A 13266-nucleotide genomic window follows, 5' to 3' on the forward strand; every position below is an offset into this window, starting at 1 on the left:
CTCTTTTTTTGCTACTAATAAGGCCTTATGCATCAGCTTGGTCTTATGGTTTCACTAGTTTTAGCTCATTTTGGCAGCCCAACTAAGCTCCATTAGTGGTTTTCTTAGTCGACTTGATCTCATGCATCCATCACAACACTTCTTCAATTCTTCCTTTTAAAAACCACATCGTATGAATTTGGATCAGAATTTTATGCCATAGTCATCTTTACTCTGACATCTTCCACTTCATTACCCGAGTCATAATCACTCATCAGGAGGCTGTCTGGTTCGTCGTTTCGAGTGTTAGCTTCATTAATCTGATTCATCTTGCAAATTTGGACAAGTCTATAAGCGTCACCAGAAACAGGGTTATTAATTAATAGGGAGATTTGTCTTTTTATTGTCTAAACGTCACTGTTTCGATATGTTTCCATATGAAGAGGACTGACACGGTGTCTCCTTGATCGTTTCCGAAAGGAGGGGACGTTCCAGTATTATAGGATTATATTATAAATTTTGGGAAAGAACTTCCATCAAGCAGCTAAAATCGGAACCTAGATAGTTGGTGAGGGTCATACTGTTAGGTTTTATACAAACAATCCTATGTGTGCATGCAACCCTAGTTGGATCTATGTTTTCACTATAAGACATACAACTTTATGAACACAAAATAAAACCCTGGCATGCTTCTATAATTTTCGAAAATTACATAGAAGTGTAGTAAACATACCTTTGTTGTTATATAGCAATAACAACTAGTTTCCTTGATCTCTTGAACTCTCTTGAACTCTTGAAAGCAAGCACCACAATTGTAGTGCCTCTAATGGCTCACAAACACCTTGAAGCAAGAAGGCAACAAAGAGAGAGAAGGGAATGATGCTAATTTCGGCCCTAGGGTTTCCTTGGAATCAAGTGGCCTCAAATTGAAGCATAGGGCATGTATTTATACTATAGGGTGCTAGGGTTTCAGTCAAAACCCTAATGGACAGCTTAGCCACCAAGCAGCCCAAGGAGCCTTATGGAATGAGGCCTTTGGACGAAAATATGATGATCCTTCATCATAATTTCGTTCCCCCTTAGTCCATTAGGTTTCCTAGCCCAAAACTCAACTATCACACATTTGACAGTTTATACCCTTTTATTTAATTAATCTCTTTTAGTCACCAAATTAATTCCTAATTAATTTATGACTAATACTAATTAAATAAATATGATTTCTCCTTTAATATATTATTCTTATAATATATTAATAAATCATAATATCTCCTCTCTCATATCAAATTACCTTGTCAAGTTGCTTTGGTGAAGGCAACCCAAAAGGACCATGCACACTCGGGTCAAGTATATACCAAATATGGTTACTGACTTAGACACTAATCCAACAGTCTCCCACTTGGATAAGTCTAGTAACTATATCTCACGTATAACTTCCGTACCCGATAGCAATCGTAGCTTTCAATAGCCGCTGTCAACTCTGACCAATAATCTATCCTTCAGATAAGGGATCGTATAATCCTCTGTTCTAGATATCATGCTAACAATACTTATTGTCTAGCATTCTATTTCTTGATTTCTGATTTGTTCGACATAGAACTCAGTTGAACACATCAACTTTATCCTGACCGGGCCCGGCACATAAGTCAAACCAAATCATCAAGTGGCCGAGATATCGCTTTTATCCTCATAGAATAAAAGGAACAGAAAACGTTGACTAATATGCCTTTATCATTTACTAGTTAAACCACACACAATAATACGTTTTATAACATCAAGTTACTGATGCGTTTTCGCATTATCAATGTATAATCAACTAGTAAACAATAACCATATCTCTAGGTTTAAAGATTATATGATATTATCATCTTGCGATCACTTGTGATAACATTCATGAAGTAATACCAGCAAGTGTGGGTCTATTTCAATGCTCAATACAAATTTCATAAGCACTCATAAACTTTGCAGCAAACCTTTGCTATGTCTAAAACTTTTCAGACAATCTACAAACAAATTTATGACAATCTTCCTTCATATCTACTTCCAACATATGAGCGATTGTGAACTGTTCGAATAATCTTATTATTCAGGAAGTCAAAACATGCAAAATCGACACAATAGATAAATAATCAACACAAGATAGAAACTTTCTTATAAATAACACACCTTTATTTAATCATCATTTGTTGAATATGACATTATCTATTACAAGTTTTCTACCTATCTAATCTAAACTAATATCGTCCTTCAGCCCTACGCTCCTAGCGTGCTGCAAATGCTTGACCCTACTCAGTCCCTTTGTAAGGGGATCTGCTGGGTTATCTTCTGACGATACCCTCTTCACAACGAGGAGTCCCTCTTCTACCCGATGTCTAATAAAGTGGTATTTCCTGTCGATATGTCGAGATCTGCCATGATCCCTTGGTTCCTTGGTTAAGGCAACCGCTCCTTCATTATCACAGAAAATTTCCACGGGCTCTTTTATGGATGGCACAACTCCAAGGTCTCCAATGAAGTTCTTCAACCATATAGCCTCCTTTGACGCTTCGCTCGCCGCAATATACTCTGATTCGCACGTTGAATCAGCTACGGTCTCTTGCTTGGAACTTTTCCAAGTCACTGCTCCTCCATTTAGGGTAAAGACCCAGCCTGACTGCGATCGGAAGTTATCCCGATCCGTCTGAAAACTAGCATCACTGTACCCTCGTACCCTTAAGTCATCACTCCCACCGAGGACTAGAAACCATCCCTTGGTCCTCCGAAGGTACTTAAGAATATTCTTAACCGCAATCCAATGTGCCCTACCAGGATTCCCTTGATATCTGCTGACCATGCTTAAAGCGAAGGCCACATCAGGGCGAGTACAAGTCATAGCGTACATGATAGAGCCTACTGCGGAAGCGTAAGGTACTCGGCTCATATCAGCTATCTCTGTCTCTGTACTCGGGCTTTGAGTCTTACTCAGCTTGGTATTGCTTTGGATTGGCAACTCCCCTTTCTTGGAATTTTCCATACTAAAACGCTTTAGTACCTTTTCCAAGTATGTATCCTGACTGAGTCCTATCAGTCTCTTTTCCCTGTTTCTTACTATTCTTATTCCCAGAATATAAGCGGCTTCTCCGAGGTCCTTCATAGCGAAGCATTTCCCAAGCCAGGACTTGACTTCCTGCAAGGTTGGGACATCGTTTCCTATGAGTAGTATGTCGTCGACATACAATACGAGGAAGCTTACTATACTCCCACTGGCTTTGACATACACACAAGATTCATCTTCGCTTCGCAGAAAGCCAAACTCTTTAACCTTCTCGTCAAAACAAAGATTCCATCTGCGAGATGCTTGTTTCAATCCATAAATAGATTTCTCAAGCTTGCATACTCTATTCGGATGCTTCACATCGACAAAACCTTCTGGCTGATTCATATAGACATCCTCAGCCAACTTTCCATTAAGGAAAGCGGTTTTCACGTCCATCTGCCATATTTCATAATCATGAAACGCAGCTATGGCAAGCATCACCCTAATAGACTTTATCTTCGCAACTGGTGAGAAGGTCTCATCATAGTCAACTCCGGGAGTTTGAGTAAAGCCCTTCGCAACCAATCGCGCTTTATAAGTATGCACTTTCCCATCCATGTCCGTCTTCTTCTTGAAGATCCACTTGCACCCGACTGTCTTACGACCCGGTACATTATCAACCAAATTCCAAACTTGGTTGTCGTACATGGACTGAATCTCGCTGTCCATAGCCTCTTTCCATTTTGCAGACTCCGGGCCTGCCATGGCTTCCTTATAGCTGCTAGTTTCATCCAAATTTACTAGTGTACTATCACTAATAAATGTATCCCCTTCAGTAGTAATATGAAAACCATAAAACTGGGGTGGAACGCTAGCCCTAGTGGAGCGTCGAAGAGGTAGGGACTCGTCAATAGGTTCAACAGGAGTTTCCTCCTCAAGTTGAGTGCCAGTGTCCGAGGTTCCTTCATCGCTTTGATCTTGAATTTCTTTAAGTTCAATTTGCCTCCCACTGTCTTCTTGGCTTATTAATTCCCTTTCTCGGAAAACCCCTCTTCTAGCAACGAAGACAACATTGTCACTCGGTCTATAGAAAAGGTAGCCAAAAGACTTCTGCGGATAGCCGATGAAATAACACTTCTCACTGCGAGGTTCTAGTTTGTCGTGAGTCTCTCGTCTTACGAAAGCCTCACAACCCCAAACCTTGATATGTGCCAACGAGGGAGCCTTCCCTGTCCACATCTCGTGAGGAGTCTTGGAAACCTTCTTAGTGGGAACTAAGTTAAGTATATGGGCGGCAGTCTCTAAGGCATACCCCCAGAAAGCTATTGGTAGCGAAGTCCGACTCATCATAGAACGAACCATGTCCAACAAGGTCCGATTACGTCTCTCAGCCACACCATTCAATTGTGGCGTTCTCGGAGGCGTCAATTGCGAAACGATTCCACATTCTTTTAGATAGTCGTGAAACTCAAGACTTAGGTACTCTCCTCCTCGGTCTGACCGAAGCATCTTGATTTTCCTGCCCAGCTGATTCTCCACTTCATTCTTAAACTCTTTGAACTTTTCAAAGGTTTCCGACTTTTGCTTGATCAAGTAGATATATCCATATCTGCTATAATCATCTGTAAAAGTCACGTAGAAGCGGCAAGCATCCCTTGTGGTGGATCTAAAGGGCCCACACACATCGGTGTGTATGAGATCCAATAAACCCTCACCCCTTTCACAAGTGCCAGTAAAGGGTGACTTGGTCATCTTCCCAAGTAAACAAGACTCACATGTGTCATCGTCCCTAAGGTCGAATGACTCCAACACTCCATCCTTTTGGAGTTGGGCTATGCGTTTCTTGTTGACATGGCCAAGACGACAATGCCACAAGCATGCTTTGTCTAGACTAGTAGACGAATCAATATTCAAAACATTATTTCCAAAATTATCAACAATCATCACTGATTCATAAATCCCATTACAAGGTAATGCATTGAAATAAAAGACACCATTCAAATAAACATTAATAGAACCATTACTATTATCAAAAGAATATCTGAAACCTTGTCTAAACAACGCATGAAAAGAAATAATGTTTCTTGCCATATCTGGCGAATAACAGCAATTCTCTAAATCTATTCCTAACCCATTACTTAACACTAAAGAATAAACACCGACTTTGGTCACAGGCGACGATCTTCTGTTTCCCATAATCAGGTTCATCTTCCCATGCTCCATCTCCCTACTTCTTTTTAGGCCCTGCAAATCAGAACAAATGTGGTAACCACATCCTGTATCAAGAACCCATGAAGTAGCAAATGATGAGTTATTAGATTTAATAGAATACATACCTGCAAATGTGGGCTTGATCTTCCCATCTCTTATGTCCTGCAGATATTGTGGGCAGCTTCGCTTCCAGTGGCCCTTTTGGTGGCAATAGAAGCACTCTGCTTCTTTAGGATCGGAAGAGGGTTTAATGGGGCCTGCTTTGGTCCCACTTGATGACGAACCATCACGGGGTTTCCCCTTATGGTGGCTCTTACATGGAGCCTTCCTCTTTTTACCCTTTCCTTGACCTATCGCCATCACGGGAGCGGCCACAGCAGGCGACGGTGCAACGGATTTGTCTTTGAGGTTGCTCTCAGCAGTCCTCAAGAGTCCTTGGAGCTTGCTCAAGGAGACCTCCTCTTTGTTCATATGGTAGGTCATCCTAAACTGATTGTAGCAGGAGGGCAAGGAGTGGAGGATTATGTCAATAGCCAAATCCTCATCAAACTTAACATTAAGTTTGAGAAGACGATCAACATACCTCTGCATTTTCTGCAAATGAGAGGTTAGGGATTCTCCACTCCCCATCTTAGCGGTGATCATGCTAGTAATGATTTCATAGCGCTCTTGCCTCGCGCTCTGGTGATACCTGTCCAGCAAATCCTGATGCATTTCATATGGATACATGTCCTCATAGGACTTTTGGAGTTCGAGGTTCATGGTGGCCAGCATGATGCAGTGAACTTTCGTGGCATCACGCTCGTGGGCCTCAAAGGCGGCCAGTTCCTCAGGAGTAGCAACATCTGGGATGATCTTCTCAAGCTTTTCATCGAGGACATATTCTTTGTCCTCGTAGCGTGTGATCATGCGAATGTATCTCATCCACTCGTTGAAGTTTGAACCATCAAATGTCACTTTCTGACACAAGTTCATCAACGAGAATGACCCAGAAGCGTTGTTGTTGTTGTTGTTAGCAGACATCTGAAAAGGAAAGGGACAAAGCTTGATTAGAAATGAATCCCTAATTAAACACCCAAATGAGAAATTAGGGCTAGGATCCAACAACATTATTTACAACTTAGAAAGGGATGCCGTACTCTAAAAGTAAATAACTTGAAGGTAAGTGAATGACGATTCACTAATTCTCACCATGAAAAACGAAAAAGCAATTTAGGTTTTAAATGTATTGAAAACTCCTAGATCTTTGAGATTCATTGAACTTTTCAATGGCATGTTTAAATCTCGATATGCATTTCACATTTGCGACTGGGATGCCGAGGATCGCAAACAAATTTGTGAATAACCATGCGAATTAACGTGGTGCACTCAACGTCACTATCACCTAATCAATGTGCCGGTAAACCACACACGCTCCATTGATCTATGACAAACATCGAGTCACCCTTCGCTACCTATGTCATCCCCAAATTGATGTGCCGGTTAACCACACGCGCTCCATCAACGTTTGACAAGGGTACGAAGTGTAATTCCATGGATTAGCATCATTTTCACATTTTACCCTAAAGTAACTAAGAGTGGGAATTTGTAAAACAATGTAGTTACTTTAATATTTCCATTATACTTTTAATGAGGAATTAAGTGCCCTATCCTATCCGTTCGGCTAACGACCCTCCACCAGTCAAGCAAGCGGTAGATGTGAGTGTACATCCATTAAGCGCCATTTTATAGGCAGCAACCTTATACCCACCTTATAGACCGGCTTCGTGAATGAGGCCTACTAGCGATAAGACTAGCTTATTCTTATACATATATAATAATTAATCTTATAATATCATAATTGTATAAGGGTGTATTTTAAAGCATTTCAAAATACTAGTATCTTAATGTGTATTTAAAATTTTCGAATATTAAGGCTATTTAATTTAAAAAATTTTAAACACCAAGAAAACTTTGATTTAATAATTATCAAAATTAAACAATTAATTTGAACTATTAAATCTTTAAGGTTTATCATAAAATTAAATTATTAATTTAATTAATCCTTTTATCCCCTAGATTTTTAAATATATGGAAAGGATAATACAAGATCTTCAATTATCTAGTTTAAACAATTAAATGGATAATCATAAAGATAGCAATATCCAAATCCCTAAAATCTTGGGATCTTATCTTGGGGGGCAAGGGAATTTCGAAATCCCTAGGGTTTCTTAACCCTAATTTCGAAATTTGGAGGCTAGGCAAAAAGAGTTTAAGAACCCTATCAAAAAAAATCGCCAACTAGGGTTTTGCAACCCTAATTTGCGAAAATCACCAAGCCTTAGGGTTTACTTGCCATAAACCCTAATTTGTCAAATTCATAATATGCATCAAATCCAATTGAAAACAAAAAACCAATGTCTCTGATACCACTGTTAGGTTTTATACAAACAATCCTATGTGTGCATGCAACCCTAGTTGGATCTATGTTTTCACTATAAGACATACAACTTTATGAACACAAAATAAAACCCTGGCATGCTTCTATAATTTTCGAAAATTACATAGAAGTGTAGTAAACATACCTTTGTTGTTATATAGCAATAACAACTAGTTTCCTTGATCTCTTGAACTCTCTTGAACTCTTGAAAGCAAGCACCACAATTGTAGTGCCTCTAATGGCTCACAAACACCTTGAAGCAAGAAGGCAACAAAGAGAGAGAAGGGAATGATGCTAATTTCGGCCCTAGGGTTTCCTTGGAATCAAGTGGCCTCAAATTGAAGCATAGGGCATGTATTTATACTATAGGGTGCTAGGGTTTCAGTCAAAACCCTAATGGACAGCTTAGCCACCAAGCAGCCCAAGGAGCCTTATGGAATGAGGCCTTTGGACGAAAATATGATGATCCTTCATCATAATTTCGTTCCCCCTTAGTCCATTAGGTTTCCTAGCCCAAAACTCAACTATCACACATTTGACAGTTTATACCCTTTTATTTAATTAATCTCTTTTAGTCACCAAATTAATTCCTAATTAATTTATGACTAATACTAATTAAATAAATATGATTTCTCCTTTAATATATTATTCTTATAATATATTAATAAATCATAATATCTCCTCTCTCATATCAAATTACCTTGTCAAGTTGCTTTGGTGAAGGCAACCCAAAAGGACCATGCACACTCGGGTCAAGTATATACCAAATATGGTTACTGACTTAGACACTAATCCAACACATACAACCCTAGGACTTGACCCACACAATGGGATTGGCGGTAATGAGAACCGTGTCAATGAGAGAGGGAATGATCGGGGTGTGGGCTATTCCGATCATCAGCAACACCAATGGATTTTGGAAGCAATATGATGCCTATGCAAACCAATGGAGCTATGGAAAACTACGATAGGAATGTTGGAGGAGGCATGGGGCATAGCCATGGACATTCGAAAGACTTACGAATGTTGAACTTGCTGCTAAAAGGGAAAAAAGGTTATGCTTAAACTGCGATGCCAAGTTTGCAGGGGTCAATTGTTACCCTAACGGGTCCTATAAATAGCCTAATGGGAAAATAAGATGAAGAAGAGGACCAGGAAGGAAGGAAGGAAGGAAGGAAGAAAATATATAAAAATAAAAAATAAAAACAAATTATAAAAAAAAAACTATTTTTTCATATTTTATTAATATATAAGTAATAAATAAAATATATAAAAATAAAAACAAATTATAAAAAAACTCGTTTAAGCTCACGAAATAAAACGAACTCTTAAGTGTAGGCTCAAGATGAGGCTTGTTTGTTAAATGAGATTTATTCTAGGCTCGAGCTCAGGTTCAGGCTTGTTATGGCTCGACTCGTTTCGAGTTTCTAACAATCCAATCCCAAGTAGCTCGCCAGTAGCTCGACTCATTTATTACATCCTTAGATACAAGCTTGGATCATGCTCACTTGGATGCGGTGGAAGTAAAATTAAACTTGGATATATTGTTAACGCCCCTATACACTATGAAAATACATGAAAACATGGGGGGTCTCGAAGTGGTGATACTAATTGACAGCGGGGCGACTCATAACTTCGTGTCACAACGCTTGGTGATATGTTAAAGGCTATTAGTGTCGGGTAACAATGTAAGGAGTAATGTTTGGTAATGGAATGGTGTAAGGAAGCAAAGACATTTATAAGAAGATGATTCTCGCATTACACGAACTACGGGTCATAGATGATTTCCTGCCACTAGAGTTATGCATCACCAATGTCATACCGGGTATTAAATGGCTGCGAAAACGAGGGATATGATTGTCAATTGGAAAGATCTTACCATGACATTGTAGAAAGGGAATAGAGTGTAAAGAGTGTTACACCGTATTAGACGATATATATATATATATATATATATATATATATATATATATATATATATATATTTACTATCTTATAAAAGAAATCACACTATTTCTGAAAATAGATTGAATATAATAATATTATTTTTCTAAGATGTTCAAATCATTAAGCTAATAGTACAAGTAGTCATCCATAAAATAATATTAAATTTTAACCTGTGTTTTGAATCCATATGTTTCTCAACAAATTCTATCTCCTTCCCTGAATTTCGGATAATTCAAAATTTGAAACCATCAGAAAATACATGTTGATTCAAATATCTCTCCTGCAGATGGCTCTTTCTTAACAGATTTTTATTTTAATCCTTACTTGTAATTGATTTCATCATTTTTAAGTTTTTGTATTTTTATCTTATAAATATATTAGGTGAAGGCTTTATTATATCAGGTTTGTTCCTAAAAAGGTTTTTACTATGTTTCTTTAATGTGTTGGCTTTGCAGGTTCAAAGAACTCAACCAAGAGGGCCAGTTAGAGCATTGTATTATCATTAGTTTGTATATTTTGGCATCTTACTTTTGCAATAAAGAACGGTTAAACACAAGATTTGACATGATTAAGGTAGTTTGTATATTTTTCATCTTGTTTAGTCTAAAAATGAAACCTTTTTCATCATTGGTCCTTATAATATCAAGTTTCATCACATGGACTTCCTGATTACGGTGATTATTGTCCTTATTATAAGGTTCTATATAGATTTCGTTCAATATTTTAAGGTTTCGAGAACCTAAATCAATATGAATCCTTAAATTACATACCATCGTTGAAAATGTTTTAATTTGTGACCAAACTTGGTTTAAAATCACAATGAACAAGTTGACACCTGAGTATTTTGGCCATCTCAAAGGCCTATTTATCGACTTTTGAATCACAACACTTGATATTCTAAAGGTTTATTTTTATAAACTATTATTTATATATTTTAGCATTTTACTTAGTAGGACATTAAATTAATAAAGGAATTAAGGAAAACGAAAAAAAAAAAGAGGACGATAAACAGTACAAGTGGTTTGGGTATATATAAATGGAAGTAATAACCATTTAGGGGGTGTTTGGCAAAATAGCTTATTGCTTATTAGTTTATTAGCTTATAAGTTAATAAGTAAGTGTAGAGTAACTTATGAAAAAATGACGTATTAGAGGTTCCCCACCGGAATAAGTTATTTTAATCCAAACACTTTTTTAACTTATAGTCATGTGGAACCTAATAAGTTGTTTTAAAAAAAGCTTAGCCAAACACCCCTTAATATGGTATGGTAATGCTCTTGAAAAATAGATGTCATTTAATATTCATTTCTCGAAGTGAACGCAAAATGGTTTTAACTCTAAAGAGATCAAATTATTCGCCGCCCGCCGCTTTGCGCGGGTAGACGGCTAGTATATATATATATATATATATATATATATATATATATATATATATATATATATATATATATATATATTCTACAGAGGGTGTTAATGTAAATGTATTTACTATATATATATTCTTGTAATCGTTGCTTACATATGATTTTTAAGAATATAATTCCTTATTCACCAAGTTTATTTTGGTATCAGAGTGCTTTTATCACCAACCCTAAAGCGGCCATAACAACCCTTCTACACCCATCGTCGACCAACTAGTACAATGGCAGACATCACGATTTTTTCTACAACCGAGAAAAAAGCCACAGTTCTCATAAATTTGCTTTTACTTTGACTCCAAGCAATTATGGGTACTGGAAAACCATGTTACAACCATTCTTGATCACCAACGATTTGTTTGGTTATGTCGATGGCACCATATTGTGCCCTCTAGCCACCATCGTATCCACCACATCTTCTGGCAAAGAAGGAGACGCAGTGACCTCCACATCGACATCCAACCATTGTTACAAAGCTTGGGTATCCAATGATGCGCATTTTCGGATGCTCATTCTGTCCACCACCTTAGAAACCTCTTTTCAACATGTTCAAGGTAATACGTCTCGTGACCTTTGGCTGTCTTTAGAATGTAGTTATGCTCCTCATACCTCCTCTCATGAATATACTTTTAATACCCAACTCTTGAAAATTTCAATAAAGGAAGATGAATCTTCATCTGCCTATTTAACTCGAGCACAAGAGTACTCTAATGCTCTAGCCAACATTGGTGAACCAATAAAAGAAAAGGACCTCATGATGCTTGTTATATCAGGTTTAAGAGACGAATATAATAGGTTGAAATCCACCTTGTTAGCCCAACACTCTCCCACTGCCTTTGCTGAACTTAATGGTCTTCTCTCCGACCACGACTACATGATCAGAAAGACCTCTACAGAGGTGCCACCAGCTCAAGTATTCACTGCTGCCACCTGACAACCTAATCCCTCTCTTGTCGGACACTCCCTGTCACAAGATGATGCTGTCCAGGCTATTCAACAACTCGCACAACAGCTTGGGTTACAACTTCAACCAACAAGTTCACCACCAGCCCAAGCCTTCTACACAAACCGATCAGGCAACAATCGCTCAACAAACAACCGAGGTCGTGGAAACTATAATAACTGACAACAAGGAGGTAATCGAACTCGGTTTACTTGGGCATCTAATCAAAATATTGTTTATGGCACATGTAACAGGTGCGGTATTGGCCATGTTCCATCCCAGTGCCCTAAACGTGATCCCGCAACGATTTGTACGAGACAACAACCCTCTGCTAATTTTGCTGATTACCGTTCCCAGGTTTCCTCTTCTTGGGTCACCGATACTAGTTCAACTAATCATGTTACAGCCGACCTCTCCAGCTTTGATCATTCTGAGACATACAACGGTCATGACACTCTACATGTTAAGAACGGTAAAGGTTTACCCATTCTTCATATCGGTTCCTCACAGCTTTACTCTCCATATAAAACTTTTCATCTCTCACAAATGCTTCATGTCCCAGAAATCAAACAAAATCTTCTCTCTGTTCAAAAATTTTTCCATGATAATAATGTTTACTTTGAATTTCACACTTCTTTTTTTGTTGTGAAGGACGAGATTACTCACACTACCCTCCTCACGGGTCCAAGTAGTTGCGGCCTTTACTCCTTCCATCTTCCGTGATTCCATCCTACTTTTGTTGGGTTAATTGGTTTGTGCATGGCTGAAACTTTGAATTTAATAAGTTTTCTATTGTTTTATGTTTTATGGTTTAGAAAATAGTAGATTATTTAGAATGTGTATTTAGTTTTGACCGGATCATGTGCAAGTGTACAGGTCCTTAGCTTAGACCGGATCTTTAGGTTGAGTAGTTCACATGGGTATCTAAGAAGGCTATATATAGCCTCTACTGATATTAATAATATATAGCCCTTTTTCCCTTACTTCCCTCTATCAATTCCGTGTTATAATTATTTGGGTAGAGAAGTTTCTTTGTTTACTTTCTGTCCACAGTTATGTGACTAACAAAAGGAAGCTGCCACTTTTCTCCTTAAGCTAACATTATGATACCAATTGTTGTCACAGGTCCTTGAAAAAAACACACAAAACACACACAATGCACGTATGTATGTGAATATAAACTTGCAACAGAAAATGGAGAAGCTTCCTATTATATTAAAAAAATAAAGTTACTACATCTACTACTACTCTAGCTATGTCATCTCTTTAAGTAATATATCATACCCACGTTCTAAACTTACTCCTAAAGAAAAGTAAAATATGGGAAGACCCCTCA

General features: G+C 38.0%; 1 protein-coding gene across 1 annotated transcript; it reads left to right on the forward strand.

Moving 5' to 3' along the window:
* The first annotated feature begins 11312 nt into the window (after window positions 1-11312).
* On the forward strand, window positions 11313-11921 carry LOC145059967 (uncharacterized). Its single transcript, XM_079007719.1, has one exon. It carries the CDS (start codon window positions 11313-11315, stop codon window positions 11919-11921), a length of 609 nt encoding a protein of 202 aa, XP_078863845.1.
* The last annotated feature ends 1345 nt before the right edge of the window (window positions 11922-13266 follow it).

Source organism: Lactuca serriola, chromosome 6 (assembly GCF_051521515.1).
Source record: "Lactuca serriola cultivar US96UC23 chromosome 6, Lser_US96UC23_V15, whole genome shotgun sequence".
Taxonomy (NCBI): domain Eukaryota; kingdom Viridiplantae; phylum Streptophyta; class Magnoliopsida; order Asterales; family Asteraceae; genus Lactuca; species Lactuca serriola.

What these genes read in the sequence shown, in the direction of transcription:
- LOC145059967 (XM_079007719.1), top strand. Translation starts at nt 11,313, where the DNA reads ATGTTACAACCATTCTTGATCACCAACGATTTGTTTGGTTATGTCGAT.